The 20,908-nt window shown below is 40.0% G+C and overlaps 1 protein-coding gene across 3 annotated transcripts in view; it reads right to left on the bottom strand.

The window, feature by feature from the left end:
• Positions 1-20,908, bottom strand: part of LOC121950945 (laminin subunit alpha-3-like) — a 78,712-nt gene extending 57,804 nt beyond the window's left edge. For 2 of the 3 annotated variants that reach the window (XM_088085539.1, XM_088085540.1), the window contains exons 1-5: positions 20,393-20,680; positions 18,942-19,094; positions 3,917-4,034; positions 1,616-1,734; positions 1,344-1,514 (exon numbers count right to left, since the gene is read on the bottom strand). In XM_088085539.1, coding sequence (XP_087941665.1) covers positions 1,344-1,514; positions 1,616-1,734; positions 3,917-4,034; positions 18,942-19,094; positions 20,393-20,665 — 834 coding nt within the window. In that variant the 5' untranslated portion in view covers positions 20,666-20,680. Of the gene's footprint in view, positions 1-1,343; positions 1,515-1,615; positions 1,735-3,916; positions 4,035-18,941; positions 19,095-20,392 lie in introns of all 3 variants that reach the window. The other variant, XM_042497082.2, reaches the window with a different exon arrangement.

Here is a 20,908-nt window from a genome sequence, read left to right as displayed (position 1 = left end):
ATAGAGTGAATCAGTGCATAAAAAAAAGATAAGATAAGAGTCAGCTGCTGACATCACTGATTTATTCTCAGCATGTCAAATAAAGCAGAATTAATTAGCTGTTCTGGACATGAACCTGAGGATACATCTCAGGAATTACGTCTTCAAACGATTTACTTTATAAAGTTTTACTAAAGCAAAGGTAGAGGATTTCAAACTCAGACATAAATCAAGAAACATATAGGCTTTAGCCTCATTACTCTCAACACTGTAAAATCTTGATCTTACTTGAATTTTACCTATATTTACTTAATTTTGCAAAAGGTGTTTGCAACTTCAGTAAACTAACTGACTTAACATGACCACGACAAAGAAGATTTTGCATGTGGCGGCATTAGGATATCTGCAAGTCCTGTTAAAGCAACAATTGAGTTCCCCTGTGATTACGAGCCACAGATTGCTATTGGGTACTGTTTAGCACCATTTTTGTTTTTTGTGTGTGCATAATATGCATATGGAAGTTGGCTGAAGCTTGACTGAATATTGGCATTTGTGGTAAAACTGTGTCATGAAGCCCTGTTGAAACATTAAGCTAAGTTAAAAAGAAAGATTTAATTTCTAATATTTCTAGATCTTTCCAAAGATATTTTATGAGCCTTACAAGAAAATCTGTGTTGATGACATTATTTGTTTCCACAAATACCGACCTTGTCTGTAGATGCTTATAATTAAATTTTGTTGTAGGAAAAATAATCCTGCAAACTAATCATTATTTGTTATTACTTACTTTATTTATCTGAGGTAATCGGTTTTCTAAATACTACTGAGTAAACCCCACTGATCAGTTAAGTCGGAGTAACTTAGTTTACTTGAGCTGCCAACAATTAAAAAGAACAAGTTAATTTAACTTTGATTATGTAAATGCAACTACATTTTAGGAAAGCTTAACAATTAGATGTAACATAACTTAAAACTGAAAGTAATATTCACTTACAATTTTCAATGTAATTGGTGACCAAGGTTTTTTTGTGTTTTGGTTTTTTTTTTCAACTTTTCAGATTTTACAGTGCAGTTTTGTATTATAATGTATTCTCCTGCTGTAAGGAGCAGTGCCATATTATGCACCTGCAGCCTTGAGGAGCTGTCCCAGCTGAATTACCACGATGACTGGACAGAAAGATCTGGCATTGGTTCCTGACAGGGATGAATGTGTGAGCAGGAGGGAGCAGGTCAGTGTGTTTGTGTCAGCATAAAGGAAGCTGGAGGCTAGGTGGTGCAGAGTTGTAAATGTGGCTTTCCCAAATGGAAAACAAGAGTCTGCCAGCATGACACTTTCGTGTTATATTGCACAGTATGTGCCTCACCCTGCGTGTGACGGTGGGATCTCTCTGGGCCTTGGAGATCAGGTGGCCCAGCAGGGTGCTGGTGCGAAGGAAGCGCAGGCGGATGTTGGTGGCCTTTGTGAAGTCTCGCAGCACTGGCGAGTAGGTGAAGTTTCTGGACCCTGGTCGACCATTGACTAGAGACACCACAATCTGTACAACACAAATGTGTTTATTTCACAAGATTGTTTTGATACCTCATAAAATAATGCAATTTTGATTTAATATTCCACCAACTTGATGCAAAATTTTACCTCTCCGTTTTCCAAAGGGACGATCTTAGAGTATTCTGTGGTGCAGAGCTGGTCGTCATCATGTAATATACGAGCATTGGGCTCCTTTCCGAACTTTTCGATACACTCGCGCTTTGAATCTGCCAAAAAGTAAAAAATAATCATTGAAAAGTCTTTTGATCTCTCACCCAATATTACTTAAAAGTTTAATTTCAATTTTAATGTAAAGACATTAATATTATCACATGGATAACTTCTGTGGAGCTTCTCTCTATCACCAAATAATATAATACAGCAGTTGTTGTGTTTAGGTGCTTGTGCATAAAAACATCACAACAGAGATTGTTTATCTAAAAAAGTGCCGGGGGAGGTTCCCCCGAATCCCCCCAACAGAGGTCTGCACTAACCCGACTGTCAAATTTGCAAGTCTCAGGATAGCGCAAGAATGACACGCCCTGCTCTCCCTATGAGTGCCTAGTACTCATCACCTTCGTTAAATGCACTGGCTAGGTTTTGTTTGTTTTATGCAATTGTAGGATTCAGTGTAATGTTGAATGGATACATCTTGCTTTTTAATATGAGAATTAAATAAAATAGATAATCAATAATATCTGTTTGTTTTTGATAAGGGAAAAAGGCCTTGATTCTCAGTCAATGAATCATGAGAGTTGTTTAAGAAGTTCAGGCTGTGCGTGAACCTGTACTTGCAAAGCTGCAAAGAGAAACTCTGATATTGTAAATCTGATGAGTCACAGCTGTGTCTCCTGGAAATCAGTGTGCACAGGTGCCTCCAGGATATTAGATATCAGAACTCTGATATGCCAACTCTGCAAATCGTGAGGATATATTCAGTTTAGATAACTTAGAAATGGTATGACATTACAGGCCTAGTAGTTAAGTTTGAAATGTGCTGCATGCCACCACTTGCCACCGCTAAACAAAATCTACCCCCAGAGCATCAAGGTTTTAAGCCTGAAATTTATCCAGGATTCCATTTAACCAATAATGTTCTGTTGTTCATTTTGATTTCCTCTTCTTTTCCAAACACCACAAACACACACACTTCCTGTCTTAAATTCTTAAGCAGGCTGATCAGTGAGTCAGGAAACGTGTGCTAGTAAACAAATTTATATTATTCACAGTGGGTCTTTTTCATAGCAGAAATTTAAATTTGACTTGTCAGGGCAGGAAAGACACAGGTGTAATCCATAATAATAATAATAATAATAATAATAATAATAATAATGACTGTATTATACTCAGCAGTGCCAGTTCCACAGCTCTGGTACTCCACATGATGGCTTTCTAGCATGGATTAGTGGGCCACTGTTAGACACACCTGCATATTTCCTTATATAGGGTCATGCAGTCTGCCATAAGAAAAGGCTTATCTCCAAACAATATCTGTTAATTCTGATTTAACAACTGCTTATTACAAGACAATAATCCTCTATATCTGTGTTTTTCTGATTCTGACAGGATTTTGTTAATAAATGGGTGCTGCTGTTGTGTTTTTGCAGTGCACATCTTAGGAATCACTTTCCAATCTCCTGTTTATGCCAAACAAACTACTGTTGCACCTGAAGAGAAAACATGCTGCCAGGTGCACTGAACAAAAAATGTAAACGCTTTCAACAACTCGGGATGTGATAAATCAATACTACGTTATACATATTTAGCAATACTGAATAGTAGACATTAAGTTAAGAGAAAATTAATTACTTAAAGTTCTCCTCCAGACACATTTTCTGCTATAATAAATACTTTGTTCAACATAAATTTCCCACATAAAAGTAAAAAGTGCAAGGTTTTGCTTTCGTTCCCACTTTCTCCAGCGCAGGCGCAGTGCTAAACGAGGTGTGGATATGGGTATAGTTATAGAGGACTAGCACTAGGTCAACCGTTGAAATACTGGTACGCATTAACATAGCTAGTGTTAGAATTAGAGGAAACACTGGAGAAATTCCTCCGTGCATGAGCTTCAGTCAGACTCAGACTCATATGAAGAGTCTGTTGCACACCAAAATCGATGACTAGCACTGACTAGACAGTCAGACTAGTAGGTGTTGTTAGCATCTTTTAGTTACGTTGTTCTTTAACTTATAACTAGCAGTGGCTGACACAGCATTAGTGGTTGTGAAACTTACTAGTAGGTTGTATGAAATGGCTACTTTAGCTTTGATTTTCCAGCCCATAATGCCCATGATCAGCAACGCCAGAGATCAATTTAATTCTAATGTTTAACATTTGCTTCATAGCACAAGTAATGAGGCAGTGTGCAGGAGTAAAATGTTGAAAAAAGACAATCACATGGGAACTTACGTGCAAAATACTGCCAGGGGGTGAAGGTCCTGCCGTTGTCTACAGAGCGCTCCAGCACCCAGAGGTCAGGCCGAGGTGAATTAGCAAACTTGAGGAGGACGTACGCCACATGGAAGAGCTAAAACACAAAACACAAAGAACGGACAAAAAAAAAAAGCAGTCACTACTAAGAAGGGTTTTTTTTCCATTATGTTGTGCTTTCCTGTGCTCTGCTTGCTCTTACAAGTAAGGCCCCATTCTTGGCTGGCAGCTCTGACAATACTCTATTTCCTTTCTTTTGGAAGCTGGGACACAACATCAGCTTGGTTGTTGTATCTCTGCAAACAATCGCCAGCAAACTAATGACTTTGATGAGGACTGTGCCATCGCACTGAATCAAGGCCAAGGCCCTCTGCTCTGAGCTTTTATTCTCGCAGCTTGAACTCAGCACTATCTGTGTGGCCGTACAGCAAAGCACAAAGAATTCACCAACATTTGTCAGCATGGAGTCAATAAAAAGTGGTGCAGGTGCAGCAACGTTAGTGAAAAGACATCAGCTAAGCCCACATGATCTACGTCTGTTCTCTGAGCTCTCTATCTCCACCTCTCATCAGACTATACAGTCCATACAAGGGCAGAAAATGATGCCAATGATTGTTTCTGCCAACACTGAGCTTTCTGTCAGACTCTGAGCTGCACAGTATGTTTCCTTTGGAGTTCATCAACATCCTCATCAAGTCCTGAAAGCGGGTGGCTTCAGCTCGATTGAACATTGTACAATGGAAAGGTAATTCGTGATAGTCAAAGCACTCTTTGTTAAGGTCTGGCACGGACTTGGCATGGCTTGGAATTTAAACCCAGTGACACCAGCCTGCACGTGACACCTGCAGTGTCAACAAAAAGCCTCACCTACACTTGACCACCACACCCCTGTCTTGTTTCTGTGGGGCTGAAACACAGTTTATCTCTTTGCAATTTCAGTGCTGGCGTGGATCCTAAATCAACATTTAACATGCGTCAAAAACAGCAAACTGTAGGCATGTTTGCTAAACTCGTGGTATGTGCCCTCGCGATTGGGGTGATGAATGAAAACTATGACTGAAATATTGTGTGCTATTGAAATAAAAGACATTTCTACAGACTGTCTTCTCTTTGAGGAGGATGAAGGCAGGCCCACACTCGTCTAGCATCCCTCAGCGCCTTGATGAAAACCCCAGCGGGCATTTGAAACATTCGGGTAGCTTTCTCTCCTTGCGTGAGGCGGGGAGCTATGCTAACACACATATCAAAGCAAAGTAATGAGTCATGGACTGTGTCAGGATCCACAATTATTTTGATGGATTTCCCCCCCAAACCTTGAAAAGTAAAGGCTTGAAGTTTAAGTATCTCTTAGGTTGATGGATTGTGAGAGAGTTCAGAGGTCAGCTGGGAAACTGTCTGGACTTTTTCTCTGAAAACTGTCAACAACCCCTAATGACAAACACCAAAATCATTAGGTTTTGACTTTCCTTTAATCACTGTTGTCACTGAGCAAAACAGACAATATGTAAGAAAATAAAATAACTTGAAACGCTTCTTCTTGGCCTGGACTTTGAATGGGGTGTGTCTTGAAATTAATCAGAGAACGCTTCCACCCACATCCAACAGGATGTGCAAAAATGGGTTAGGGCACACGCAAACAAGACGTGGGCTGTCATCCGGCTAAAAACAGAAGCAAAGCTCCTCCAGAGGAGCTGCCTTCTATCAATATGCTGGTTCTGCTGAGGACCAGGAGGAAGTTTAGTTCACACGGGCTGCGATGACGTCAAGGGAGGGCCAGGGAAAGGGAGGCAGGAGAGCAAGAAAGGGGGGATGGTAAAAAGGGGTAGGGGTGGCGAGAGACGTGCTGGCTGGCATGTGGACCCATCTCAGACTCCAAACATAGCGCCACATTCCCCTTCCTTCCTAATGCCCCCAAAGCAGAGCGTGCCCCTGCTTTCAGGAACCTGTCACAGACAGAAATGCGCAGCAGTGAAAATCTTCTCCACCACTTGTCATGTGTACAGATTAAGTTGGTAACAACAAGAGATTCTCCTGTTTCCAAAGAATAACAATGTCCTTTATCACTCAAAAAATCAGCTCCAGTTCTGCTGCGGTTTGTTACAGAATGTGTAACGTCTTGGCGAGTGGCAAGTCTGCATGTCATTTAACTGACGTGTTTCAGTCCACATTTTTTAACGAGTGGACTCAATGAGCTGGGAATTAGAAATGCTAATGCACAGTATTTCTTCTAGAATTATGCAAGGGGAACCCCTGCCAGCCCAAAACAAATCTATTTTAATGTCAAAATTTACACCAAATATCCATCCCCGATATTCGTTCTGCAATGGTGACGCCACTTTGAGTCTGTGAACAGTGTGTGGTTAGTTCACATGTCTGTGATAACATGATTGATTAACTGATTGATTAATTTCTTTGAATTTTGTGTCATGCACACAATGTGCCCAACCCTCATGGGTTTAAAAGACACCAAAATGAAAGCTGCAGCAGTTAAATAATTCAATGCATTTCATTTCAAGATTACAGATTATTTTACAGCTTGGTCTTAAACAAAATATTCTGCCTTCTTTCCCAAACTTGAGCAAGGAATTTTTCAACAAAAAAGTTTTTCAAATTCAACCAATCAAAATAAATTCAGATAAACTGACACAATTTTTGTAAAATGTATATCCTTCAAGTCATCATAAACAGGGTGGCAAAACAAAAAATAAACCTCATTCACAGTATCACCTAGGTCACTCAATAGTCTGTCCTCCTCTATAGTGTCATAACAGCAGGACAGTCATGTGTCTGTTACCCAAACTGTTAACAAACACAGGAGGGGGCGATATGGCGAAAATCAAATATTACAATATTCGATATTGTGACAATTTTGTAGGGTTGACTCTTGATGTTTCCACAAAATATTTACACAATTATATTTCTGATAAGTAATCACCAGTAACGTTGATATAATGAGTTCTTGGGTAAAGCCAAATAATAGAAGAGCTAAAACTGTCTGTTAAGTTCAGGAAATACATTACTTTAATGTAACATAGCCTTTAAAACCAGGAAAAGACAACACTTCAGATATCACTATATCTGAAATCTAAAATGATTTCTATTCTCATATCATTGTCATAACATAATTTTGTTTATTGCCCAGTCCTGGTCACACAGGTGACGTAAAGATAAAGTTGCGAGTAGGCTACCAGTTACAAACAGATGGTAGTGAATGACATACTAATGTGCTAATAAATTTGGTGTTTTATGATTTTAGCTGAGCTAGACCAGAAAACATTCAGTTAAAACAAGTTGGTGATGCCATTCTCGGTTTTGATGAAAACATAACTTCTGGCATTTTCTCCTGGTGTTCTTCACCACTGTATTGGAAGACGGAAATAATGATAGTGTACCAACTTTAAAAGTGATATATTTTCTTTTTAAATAAGTGCTGTGTGGAGGATCTAACTTATGCCGATGTGAAGAGTAGCATGTGGATTTCAAAAAGTACCCCATGAATATTTGGAAAAGTAGGTTGACTGTTAAATAAATAAAGAAACAATAAAGTGATACATTTAAAAACAAAATTTGGTGTGGTTTTAGGTGGTAAAATGAGTGTCACGTTTCGTCAGAACCTCCCCCTCAGCACCTGCTCAGCCGTCAGGCTAAAGCAGGCAACTTAGGGGAAACACAGGGTGCCAATACTATAACTAATCAGACAAAAGCATTCATGCTAACCTTTGGTACTTAAAGCACATTTCAATCAGTACAAAAAACTCACTGATGTTCAGTACTTAAGCCTACTGGTGAGGAACCAACATTGATATTGTTTATTGGTTTGTCCACTAGACACAGTCAGTCAAACATAAGAGTGTCCTTAATTACTAGAAACAATTTAGGTCTTGTTTTTTTAAAAAAAGTAACTTAATTTCATCAGAAAAGAACTTCGGCTGAATTCTCATCTAGCCTGACTGCTGTGATGCTGTTCACTGTGGTATCTAACACTGATTTGATGCCAGTAACTGAGTGATGGCGAGAACAATTCTCCGGAAACAAACCCAGCGAGAAACAGACAGCGAGATCTTGGAAGACAGGGCCTGTCCTGGCACGGCTTCTCTTAATTTCAGGCCTGTCTCTCCAACTGTGTCCTGCCAGTCTAAACACACACTCTTGAAATATGTCCAGCACCTACGTATTGTTTGCAGGCAGCATGAAATATCGTGATGGCATGCTAAGCACACCAGCGCAGGATTCCAGTGGCGTATGAAGACATGAAACAGATTGACAAGCTTGTGGCAAAAACACTTGGAATAACACTTGAGCGGAGCCATCCTCGCCCCTCCCTGCATCTGCAGCCTCAGGCTTTAGACAAGAGTGCCATGCCAGGAGGTTTTTAGCGTAGGAGGATGTGTGTGGGTGTCAAAAAGGTCAGAGGGTGAGCTGTGGCAGGTATGGACTGTTTGACACCCTGCCTCTCTGCCTGCCCCCCCCCCGATCTCAAATTCCTGACCTTGACCCCCTATAATAGTGTCACATACACAAGGTATAAAGTATCCAGACCTCCTCTAACCTCCTAATTAACACAGCACAGCAACACAGCCAACCAATTCCCTCATGACCAAACACCATTTTAACAACAGCGTATTAACATTTCCCCTCTCAAAACATTTGTACACAATATGTTAATACATTTTGACAAAACACACACAGTCACACTCCTGGATCTGCTGACCCCTGACATTTCATGCCTCCGTAGTGTTTGCATGTGTTATCATTTCTGGAGTACGGAACCCCAGTTAATGCCTAGTTGGCGTGTTTGATAGCAAGAGTGATAAATGTGCACCCTTACGTGCAAACTTTAGCAGCAATGCTTCAGGTAATAGAGGTGCAGCTTTTCATAATCATAGAAATATCTAAGATCTAAAAAAAAAAGAGGCCTGATTGCGTGACCCTTTGCCAGTTGCTCCTGCTACTGTGCCTGCCACGTGGATTTCTTCAATTATAATCTCTTTGTATTAATCAAATGAAGTGGATGGTAAACTGCACTGCCTAGGAATTTCTCACAGCCTCTCAATCAGCAACTACAGTACTTGCAACAATTACTGTCTCTCTTATTTCTTAATCCGTGCATCTGATATACTAATGTTATTGTATTGCCCTTATAGCAGGTGCTGTATGCCACAATGTGAAGATGAGGTGTCAAGACTAGGGCTAAGAATGTATTGAAATATTATCAAAATCACACTATCAAGTGCAATATCCAAAATCACAGGAGCTGCTATTATTTGATCAACATACCATTAGAAATGAAGCATTGTGGTGCTGCAGAGACGCCGCAGCCTACAAATTGTGTTCCAGATGCAAGGGAACATGCTTATTCAGCACAGGCCAGAGCAAAAATCCCACCATCGTCATTTTTATATTTTATTCAGTGAAAACAAAAAGTAAAATCGCCATTGCTACTTAAATCACAACACATATCACATTTGAAATATCTGTCAAAGTAATCACAATATGATTTTTATAGCAGGATTCAGCATTCATTTTTGCCTTTTTTTCCACTTGCCCAGTTGTTCAAATAGGTCAGAAATCAACTTGCCCAGCGCCAATTTTTACTTTCCTATTTGCAAACAGTTTATGTATTAACAGTTATCTAATAACAACAAAGACTTACATTAATTGTTGTGTTTAATCTCTATCTTGCACACATCTTTTAACACCTTCCAACAAAATTCCTGTTTCCAGGATAATTAAAATGCTTGCTTGCACTTCAATTCATAAACCTTCTCTTTACCCAATGCCATTATCTTGTGAGTGCCTGATCAGCACTTTGCATGTGCAATTCTCAACATGGAAGAGAAAGAAGAAGATGGCTCACTCCTTAGCTACTTCCATAATCAGCTCTGGAAAAAAACAAAGCATTTAATTGTCTTTTACTACCCAATTTTACTTGCACAAGGCAATCAGGCATTCTTGATTGTTGAGTTCTGGACACGGACCGCAATAAAAAAACAATTACAGTAAGATGATCATGGTGAATTTACATGACAGGGATAATCCTGGATTTTGTGTCCAGTAGCGACCAAAGGGCAACCAACAATAAAAGTGACTCCACAAGCCTAAAGAATCGCAGAACTCTATCAAACACTGACATATATCAAAAGACATGATGTTTATGACTGTTAAAAAATATGTGCATCCTATCTGTGATACAATGATTAAAATGTGTTTCTTCAAATGTTTCAAGTACGTTTTAGTGCCATTTTAACAGTTTCAAGCATATTTTGATGATTAAATAGATATTGTCAATAAATTGCTATTATTTGGGTCTGGATGATTGTGACACGATCATTTCATATTGTCCAATGCTTAATCTGATCTATGCCACTGCCATTGATCTCAACAGGCAGGAGATGTAATTTAGCAATCTAACATCAATAAGTACATTTGCAGCAAGTACAGTCAAGAAGCAAATGTTGAATATCCTAATGCCAAATTACAAGCAAGGTCACCGCAGATCCAAGAGGACTGTATCTAGAGTTAAAGAGGCATCCTGACAGAAAGAGACCATCTGAGTGAACGGCGGAGAGTCTGATGTGAGATAAGAGGAATGCAACTCAAAGGAGAGGAGGCATCACCTTCTGTTCGAGTGGATCATCCCTGCCAGACAGAGCACACTGCAGCTCAGTGGGGAGGAGCAGTTGGCCTCCAGCTTGTAACAATGCAATGTACAACTGTTTGTCTGTGTGCAACAGGTGGGCGGTGGAGGAGGAGAGGGGTAGTCTGGTGTATTTTTCTCTGTCTCCATGACAGAATTAGTTATGTGGTGACAATGAATAGTTGGCCAAAAGACCCAAGAGAACTGTAGGTGTAACAGAAATCCATACAGTAGATGCAAGTTTCTACTTGATAGCAATCTTCACATTGTTAAAGCAGCTGCTCAAGAATTGTCTGTTTGCTTTTCAGCTGTAAACACTGCATGTTTGCCTATTTATGAAAGAACATTATGAACCTTTAAAAGACTTCAAAATGGGCTTATGACATAAAGGGTTCAGCATCAGTGAATATGCTTACATGCACATACATTCAAATATTGTTCACAATATAAAAACATTTTGTCAATTTTTTACTACTTCTCGCCGAATTAAGCATTCTCTGGTTAAGACGTGAGATATGCTGATAATATTCAGTTATATTAGCATTCTTTTCTTTTCACACATTGCATTCAGAATATGCTTCTCAAACGAGGTTTTACCACAGTTTGTAGCACACACCATCTTGTCTGTTTTCGGTCAGCTCTGTGCGTTGCCAAGGATATGTTTTACACAAGTACAAGACTGTGGTAGAGATGAATGCATGTTCAAAAGAAAAGCCCACATTTCTAATCAAAAGGAGAAACACACCTCATTTAAACCACATGAAAGACATCATAGGGACATCAACAGGATTTGGATATGCACAAATATTGTAACGCCAACTTCTTCAGGAATGGGGTTGAACAAACGAAAGAAGGAGGGAGTGTTCACATGGTCAAACAAGTCCGACCCCAGTGAAAAAATTGAACAAACCCTGCCATTCCACTTTTCCCTGTTTAGGGCAATCATTAATCATTTACATGGCTACATGTAAATGGGAAAATTAGTGGAATGCTCATTTTCATTAGCCATGTAAACGGCTGAGTAGGAATTAGGGTTGTCCCCGACTCATGTCGTATAGCAAACAAGCTAATAGTGCTAATGACAGGTCATAAATATGCAATTTTGCCGACACTAGATATCAAACAAAAGCCAGAGACTATATCATATAAAGTTGCTGTGAGCTGTAAATCCACCACTTTTAAAGAAGAAGGTCTTTCCTTGCTTTTCTTCCGTGCCACTGCCTGCATGTCTGCAGCTCACAAAGAGTAGTGTGAAAGTCAAAAGCACTCACTCTGTAGAAAAATCTGGGGACCAAAACACCCCCCAAAGTACCCTCCACAGCACGCTGACTAGCAAAAAAAAAGTGCTGCTCTACTTGACGCAATGTCAGTCAACTGAGGGTCTCTGACAAAAGATTCAAATCTCCAGCTTTCAAAGGGCAGCCCTTGTAGAAATGTTGTGGGGGGGGGGGTGTATTTTGTGCATGTAATTGTATTCAATGTGTTTAAGTTTTTTTTAGGAATTGTTAAGCAAGTGAGACATTTTGGATTTTCAAATTGTTATTTGTTCACTATAATCTCTCTCAATTAAGTTATGAATCTTTGTTACAATTGGCTCAACCAAAAATATATGTGAGTAAATATTATATTGCAATATTGCCCTGATGCAACATTTCTGTTCATCTCTTGCATATGGGTGTGCTACTATTCATGAAAGCCTTGGCCTAGGAAAACTCCTGCTCTCGAAAAAATCCTATTGCATCAATGCCTGCGTCAGTGAACCTGTGAACTGATTAACATTTCCACGTATGAACTGATGACAAAGGCCTTGAAAAGGTTAAGAGATCCCACTTGAACCCCCACAGGCTTTTCCAAATAGGAGTTCCAGATTTAGGAGGAACTGCTGTCCAACAGTCACCCGTGATGCACTCGCCAAGCCTGACTGCTATACTGCTAACTAGCACGAGGTGGCTGTTAGCAGAGTAGTAAATAGCTGCTGGGTTGGCCTGGCGCCTCAGGCAGCCCGGCTAAACACGGGCGCTTACATCACCTCCATCGTCACCACAGCTAAAGTCCAACAGCCAATCTTGTCTCTTGGGTCGGACTGAGCTAGCTGCAGTGTATGAACAAATCTTTATTACCAAGCATATACGACAAGATTCAACGACATTTAATCCATTGTTTTTTCTCAGAGTTTTTTGATGGCATATTCAAAAAATGACACCTCAATTAGGATTACAGCCGCTACATATTTGCTGACCACCTGTTGCATGACTTGGAAGGATGCAGCAACACACAAGTGCACACATGATCATACATGTATGCTCGGCTGTGGCTTAATGTCTCCTCTACTACTACTGTTTTTAGTCTAAGACTTGTGTGTTTGTGTGTGTTTTCTGTTTAAGTACTTTCTCACCACCGAATTACACCACCTCTCCATTTCCATCCATTTATCGAGTGAAAGGAGAGGGCCAGGTCACTTTCAGGGAGGCTTAAACAGAAGCAAACCTTTGTGAGAGTCTGAGAGCACAGAAAGGATGTCACACAATACCGCCTAGAAGGATTCGAATACAAAAGGGGGCGACGGCTGCAAATAAAACATTCAACTGCGGTGGGAGGTGGACCCCTGAGAGAGGGGATTAGGTTCCAAGGGAATGTCTCTAAAATTGAGTTCTTGGAAGTTTTGTTTCTTGATGGCTGCAGACTTGTGAGCGGTGCCAATGCCATCGCACTAACCTGAACCAGACCAGTATCATGAAAAAATTAAAAATGCAAGAAAAGGAGCACTCTCTTAAAATGTTAAAATGCCTTTATTTCTATGGCATTGTCATGATGAACCTTAAAAACAAACTCCTTCATGTTTCGGCATACAAGCCTTCGTCAGGGTGGGATATATAAAATGAATATATCGCAAACATCCGAGTATAATTTGTCACATAATTTTTTTAAGCTGGCATTAGACTTGCTCGGGCATTTTGGTTGTCTCACTCTCACAGATACACACACAGAGAAAGACTCAAACACAACATGTCACACACACTTATACGCCAATCCAGACCACTTTCTTCTGAGCTGCAATGGGTGAGCAGGCAAGGTGTTTGTTTTTGTATCCCAAACACTACTATTTAATTGGATTTTGCGACCAGGGAGCCACAGTGCGACTCGCAAATATTTTTAATATATAAACCGGAGAGCTATTAGTTTGTTTCTAGCTCACAGTGAATAAAGCCTCACATTTAAAGCCACAGCTGTATCAGTTCAATTTCCTGCTAACTGTTTCAAGTTCACAGCAAAAACAGCAACACTTCCAGAGCAATACAAGCCAGGTGATCAAAACAAAATCACCAGTAATTCTGCTTTATCTATCTATGTATTTATTTATTTAATCTGTCTGATTACATATAATAATACTTTATTGAACTTAATTACATGACAGTAGCTACTTTTTTAACTTTATTGTTACTATAGTTCACTTAATGATTTTGTATTTAAGTAGCCTACAGTAGTTTAGAGGAGAAATATCAAAATAATATTTTTTAGCCATATTGCCGAGCCCTGCTTGGTCACAACCCCTATAAAGTGAAAAGCATGTATATCCATTATCACAGCCTGCTGAACAAATAACCTATAAATCACAGATAAACAACAAGATATTCTGCAATCTGTGTATTTAAAGCCATAAAGCCACTACACACACACACACACACACACACACACACACACCACATCATCAACACATGAAACACCTGTCACCCACAGAAATAATCCACAGCTTAACCCTTCATAAAAATGCCAGTTAAGTCCCTTGAACATCAGCTAACCAGAAGTTCATCAAAGCCAATAATGTCCGATGTTCATTCAGTGACTGACGCCGACCAATCAAAAGCAGCTCAGTCTCATCAGATGGGAGACAGACAGCAGTAAGCCCTGGTATGTTTGCCTCGCATGGTCTACTCTGGGCTCACTCAGGCAGATAAGCGCATGTGGTCAGGGCTCCTAAAAATACATTCCCCAGAAAAAAGGAGTGACTGGCTGTCTGATATGTGGTGTAAATGTTTAGCAGAACAATAGCTTGCCTACTGTGCTCTGTAAATAGAGTGAGGGCAAAAGTTCCTAGAAATGTAGCCTGTATTTTGGTGGGCACAAATGTGGAATAAATTTATAATGGGATGGACAAACATTTTTGTACTGACTCTTAACTCGGGCAAAACAAAATGGTAATAAACATACAGAAGGCAAATCTATTTTAATGAAATCAATCGGATCCATGCTCTTACAAATATCTCCTTAACTCAAATTTGCCAATTTTGGTTTAATTATACTCATGATGTAAACACGCCATTTATGCCAAACACCATCTTTACCTGTACAGAAGCCAGTTTAAGATTATTGAGGTCATTTTCTCATTTAAGACAGGGGGTCACGGGTCAAAAGCAAAGAAGTCGCAAAAACAGGGAGCAGTTAACCTGCTGGCTTTGGCCTGTCTGAGACACAGGGCTTATCCAGAAGAGACACCGAGCTTGAGGCAGTTTAGGGAGTGGTCATGTCACTAGAAGCACTCAACTTTCGGGCTGGTTAATGAAAGTCGCACCAAGATTTGAAGATAATGCTTGAATGAAAACAGGACTAAGTGTCCACGGCTCTGTTGAGCTCTACACGAGGCAAATGCTAACATCAACAGGCTCACAACAGTAATACCTAAGTACCAATGTATGGCAGGCATTCGGGTTAGTATGTAGTATAATTACGATTCATGTGCATACATCTGTACACATACCTGTATTTTTCCTTTTTCTTTCTTTTAAATGTATCTTTTCATGCAAGTAAAGATATATCCATGTATCTTAACAAACATAACACCAGTACTCAGGGATACATTTTCTAATTTAATGTGGACAAAACAAAACTGAACATGTTTCAGTCCAAAGCCATCAACAGCTAAAAAAAACATTAGTTTTTGTTTCCCCCACATTTAGGGCTGCACCTAACGTTTATTTCTTTTAACGATTAATCTATCAATAATTTTTTCAAATTAAACAATTAATCTATTGATTATTTTTTTATTGATCTAACTATTATTTTTTTATTACTCGATTAATATAACAGCAAATTTACCGAAAATAACATTTTAAAACTTGTCATACACTGCAGGGCATTATTCTCCAACAAAAAATAGCCCAGTCTTAACTGGTAATCTGTGTTTTACAGTCTGATGAAGTCTGTCCAAAAATAAAATGAATGCAAGAGCTTGTTCCACTCAAGTAAAAGGAATGTAGTGCAATCTACATTTAGCAATCCAACAGCAAAATCAATAAAACAATGTAAAACTAAGTCATGTTTAGGAGGAGTTACAAAAGTGCTGTATTTTTATATTTATAGGCACATATTCCACTCATTTATGAAGTTATACAATCTCCTGCACAGCTGACAACCCCATCCTGTAAATGTTTCAAAATAAAATGCATTGCATCAGCAACTGATGGCATTCTGTCCACAGAGACACAGTCAGATAGCTTTTGTTTTGAAAGGCAAGCAAGAAAGTTGAGGTAAAACAATCTTTGTATTTACTCATTTCTGTGACAGAGAGAGAATTAAAACTGCAGTGTAAAGTGGTATAGAGTCAACAAACACGAGCGTCACACATAAAAAAATGACGAGCCACCATTTCTCTAGATATGCTGCAGCTGACACGCAGCTCAGACGCGCCTGACAAGCGCTGCTCAGGCGAGCAGTGTGCACGATTTAACTTGATAACATGAGTGCTAAAACAAAAAACAACACGCTTGGTGCTGCTCATGCTCCCATTACGCATGCTGTGTGAAACAATGCGACGCATCGACGCATGTTATGTGAATCGACATATTCACGTAATCGTTTACGTCGACGCATCGCCACAGCCCTATCCACATTAAATTTGAAAATGTATCCCTGAGTGCAGGTATTCTGTTTGTTTTAATCTTTGTCACATCTGTGCACCCAAAACATTGTTTAATATTTGGAGCTGTAAGAGCTGCTATCAGACCACACATGAGATATTTCAGTCTGGACCAAAGTGGTGTACAGCTGACGGACTGACATTGCCATCCCTATAGCCAAACCCATGATAAAACATTTGACAAGGTTTTCTGTCAAATACTGCTCAAAATTTCATGCCCAGTTCCGTATAAATTCTCTGACAAACAATTGAGTTCACTGAAGTCAGATTAGTCTAGCTCTAAACTTGGCAGACCTAGCTTCAAACAATCCTCTATACAGAAAAACCAGAAACAGCCCTGTCTAAAGGCCTCGCTCTTTGAACTTAGTCATTTTAACATAAACAACTGTTATCTAATATCTCCATAGAGACCTATATAGATTACAGCTGAACAGCCACCTGCGTTTGTCTTGAAAGAAACCACAGAAGCCATTCAGCTGGGTCTCGCCCACATAGTTCATTGAAGACATCATTTATCCTTTGGAAAAAAATCTACTGTACAAAGCTATCAGCTTCACATGGAACAGTCAGACAGCTTGACAGCTCTAATGCATGTGCAGGGTGGAGGGGTGCAAAAAAGCACTCTGGCAGGCAAATATAACACTCAAATCCAAATGCAAATCATAACCTAAGATATAAAACAGCCTTCATCATTAAACAAATCTTTCACTGCTAGGAATATGGTCTTTTCATTAAAAATGGCTGTGCATGGGGCGCACAGTAGCTCACTTGGTAGAGTGGGTGCCCCATGTATAGAAGCTGTGTCTTCGACTCCGGCCTTGGCCCTTTGCTGCATGCCACTTTGCCAAACTTTGCAGGTTTTTTTCAATCTATGTCTTATCATTCTGTGTCCCCTCTCCTCATTCTGCCGTTTTTGCAGGTCCATGAACGCAGTGCAGGTGAAATTCTTTATGAGTTCTGTTTCTTCCTCAGCAGTTTAAGTCTAAGGGTGAATAATTGATCTGTCGATCCAATCACAGCTAATCTACGATCTGATCAGATCGACGGATAAGAGGAGGAGCTGCTGCAGAGTGAAAGCAAACTTTTAGACTAAGCACAATCAACGAGTAAGTAAAAAAGTAACAAATGTTCGACAAATAAATGAATGTGTGGGAAACCCTGTATGCATACACCCACATTTGTTGTGATACAAAGCTGGTTGAAAATCACCAAACCCTCTATAAAAGTGATATTGTATTCATATTCCTCAGGTATTTCTCTCAATATAGGCTTTTTCCCTCCATATATAGAAGAGCCCTTCAAATGCTGAGTTTGCTGATTTGATACACCAGAGGTTGCAAAGCTGCCAACTGATAAAGTTCTCATTAGTAAATCATAAATCTGCCGCCACATACCAACCTTTTTCTCACAGAGTCTGTTTTTTCTGCTCTGCACACAGAGTGCTAAAACAACCGTTTGGCATGCAATGGTGGCAGGTGAGCACTGTTTACAGTCCTGGTGGTTGCATCAGATGCCATAAAAAGAAAAATGTGTGTGACAGGTGCGTGTATGTGGTGCTGTAGTGAGGGAGGGCAGGGTGTTATGCTTTTGGTAGTCACCATGAGAGATCTAGCCACGCTCGTTTTAGCACACCATAATACAATAATGCTACTTTCCCGGCTCCCAAATAAACTGAGCATTACCACGTATTAGAGTCAGACATCCCTACAAGCCCTGCATGTGTCCATCCTCCTGTAAGTGTGGACTATATTTAGCCGTATAGGATCTTTGCCCAGCTCAGTCTGCCTAAAATAGAGAGAGAAAAGCCCACACCCATTGTCTGACACAGTGCCCACTGGGAGCCAAAGATGCAACACGTGTGGAGAGGAGCTCTTTTGTTGCTCTCTTTTTTTAAGTCTGTTCCAGAACTGGTCAAAAACCCTCCTTACACAAGAGGGCCAGGTCTCCACCTGCACTCTCTGAATCTGATTTTACATCCTTCTGATCCCTAATCCAGAGAAAGAATTCCTCTCTTTCCTCACAGTGGATAATTGAGCGTGAGGTGCAATTTTACGGGCCGCGAGCCAAACTCCTGCCAAAGACACGGGTCATGATGGAGGCGTATTCGCTGGCCAAAGGGGTATGAATCTGATTCCTGGCAAGCACCCAACTGCAGGACATTATTCACATGATCACTCAAACTGAAAGCATAATAATTTTTGGAATATTTGCAAATCAAACACCAGAAGTAAAACTGTGAAGAATACAGTGCAAAAAATACTGCTCTGCCACCTCCTAAAATTGACATCTTACACAGCAGCAGAGCAATTACCAAGGCAGAAAACTTTCCTTCTCTTCCCTCTCTAACATCCAAGTGCTATATTTTCCTGTCACCACACAGCAATCATCATTCACAGTGCAGGTAGCAGCAGGTAAACAGCTGTTCATAGCAGAGTAAAGTATGATAATCTCACCTGCCCAAGGTCCAGGGTAACGTTCACCTCATTGTAGCCCAGTCCCCTGGAGAGAGGAGGGCTCTGCCACCACCGCTCGGTCCCATCAATGGCATTGGTCACTGGGTGGGCTTTGTTTGGGTCCACAGAGTTGCAGTAGTCACAGAACTGACCCTAAATGGCAGAGGTGGGACCAAGTTATTGTGTTGCAAGCCACAAGTAAGCTTCAAGTCATTACACTCAAGTCCCAAGGCAACACTGACAAGCCCCACGTTTTACATTTTGTATTTTGCGTTCTAAACAAGTCATAACGTGCTTTTCACAAAATGTAATGCCATTTAACAACAGAATAATAATATATTACATTTTTCGTGAATGCTTTGTAATATTTGTTCATTTATTTGTTAAAATAAGTTGTTTGAAGTTGTTGCATGTCTGTCTGTAATTTTAGAACTGTGTTTTGCATACCGCTTTTTGGGGCATGTTTTTGTTTAAAACTGTGTGGTTATTATACGCAAATAAAATCATCTTAAGTATAATTTTTCAACTAGCGTTCAGTAACGTAACATCTGTTTTTTATGGTTCTCTCCTGCAACTTGATTGGATGCTGTCAGATTGGTTCAAACAACGCTGGTCATTTGAGGAACACAGTGTCGACTTGCCAGGAATATATAGCGCTGACATTGGTAAATTCAGGAAATAAAGAGAAATTAATTGATTCATGGCACACTTTTTAAATAACTTCTTAATCTTTGTGCTTTGGGGAAGGTATCGGGTATTTTTAAGTCAAGGACTCAAGTCTAAATGAGGTCATAAGTCGTTGGTGTTAAAATCCAAGTCAGTTTGCAAGTCTTTTTTTATTTTGTCAAGTTGTCTAGAAACATCTAATTTGTGATTCAAGTCTGACTCAAGTCCAAGTCATGTGACATGAGTCCACACCTCTGCTAAATGGTGTCAAATTGTTGGTATTCAGAAACATGCACACCCAAATAATTGTAGAAAAAAACACAGGCAGGTTTTATAATGGGGGCAGGCACTGGCAAATAACTAACCTCATGCAAATATGAAAAATATTGCACCTACAAACAAATCTCAGCAAAAGGTTTTTCACACAGCCATGTCAATCTGCAGTAATGTACAGTAGTGTCCTTCCCAAGAGAACAGGACCTCTTTTGAAAGGGCATTTCCTTTTGGAAAACTCAACTACAATGGTGTAAAACTATTTCTGACAGTTGAACTACTTGGTCAGGGCTGAATTGTCAGAGCATTTACAAAGACAACAACGACATTTGTGAAGGACCATATTCATTAAAAAAAATGCTTAATATACTTTCTGATAATAGTTATATGATGTATATAATTTACTGTTCACTTTATGTATCCGGCTATAGTGTCACTTCCTATCGCAGCGCCTGCATGCTGTTGTTCACCTCTTACGCACGGACCGAAAACTTTATTGCGATGAAACTTACCTGTATATTCTGAGTAGGAAGTCCAGTGGTCGGTCCTCCAACAAGTTTACAGTATAATTCATATCTCGGTGTCCCAGCCTGATCCTGACCGCAGGTTGCTGTGGCAGAGATAGTAGCCCCCTCAGCGAGATTGAAATACGGAGGACTCAAACTATAACCTGTTATGTCATTAAAAGATCCTTGACCATCTACTTCCCTTAAAAGTGTTATTGAAAAAGTAAAAAATACAGCGAAGAGATGAGTTCCCCTCATCCCTCTCGCCATGTTCCACATTAGAGATCCCTGTAGATGCCGAGAACAACCCGCAGCGTGCAGGTCTTGTCATCTATAGATTTCCATGAAATGCGCCCAAGGGGCTGCGCGAGTTACGCGCGAGGTTCTTTCGGTAGGACTACACGTCCGCTAATGTCAACGACAAAGCTTTAAGTTGGTCTCCTGCCGTTGAAGGTGTGCTCTTTTTCCGCTGCATGTTTCCAAACTAACAACGCCATGCTTCCAGTCCTCCTATCCAAACTG

Source organism: Plectropomus leopardus, chromosome 12 (genome assembly GCF_026936395.1).
Source record: "Plectropomus leopardus strain MGB_pleo_1.0 chromosome 12, ASM2693639v1, whole genome shotgun sequence".
Taxonomy (NCBI): domain Eukaryota; kingdom Metazoa; phylum Chordata; class Actinopteri; order Perciformes; family Serranidae; genus Plectropomus; species Plectropomus leopardus.
This window is presented reverse-complemented; position numbering and strand designations above follow the sequence as displayed.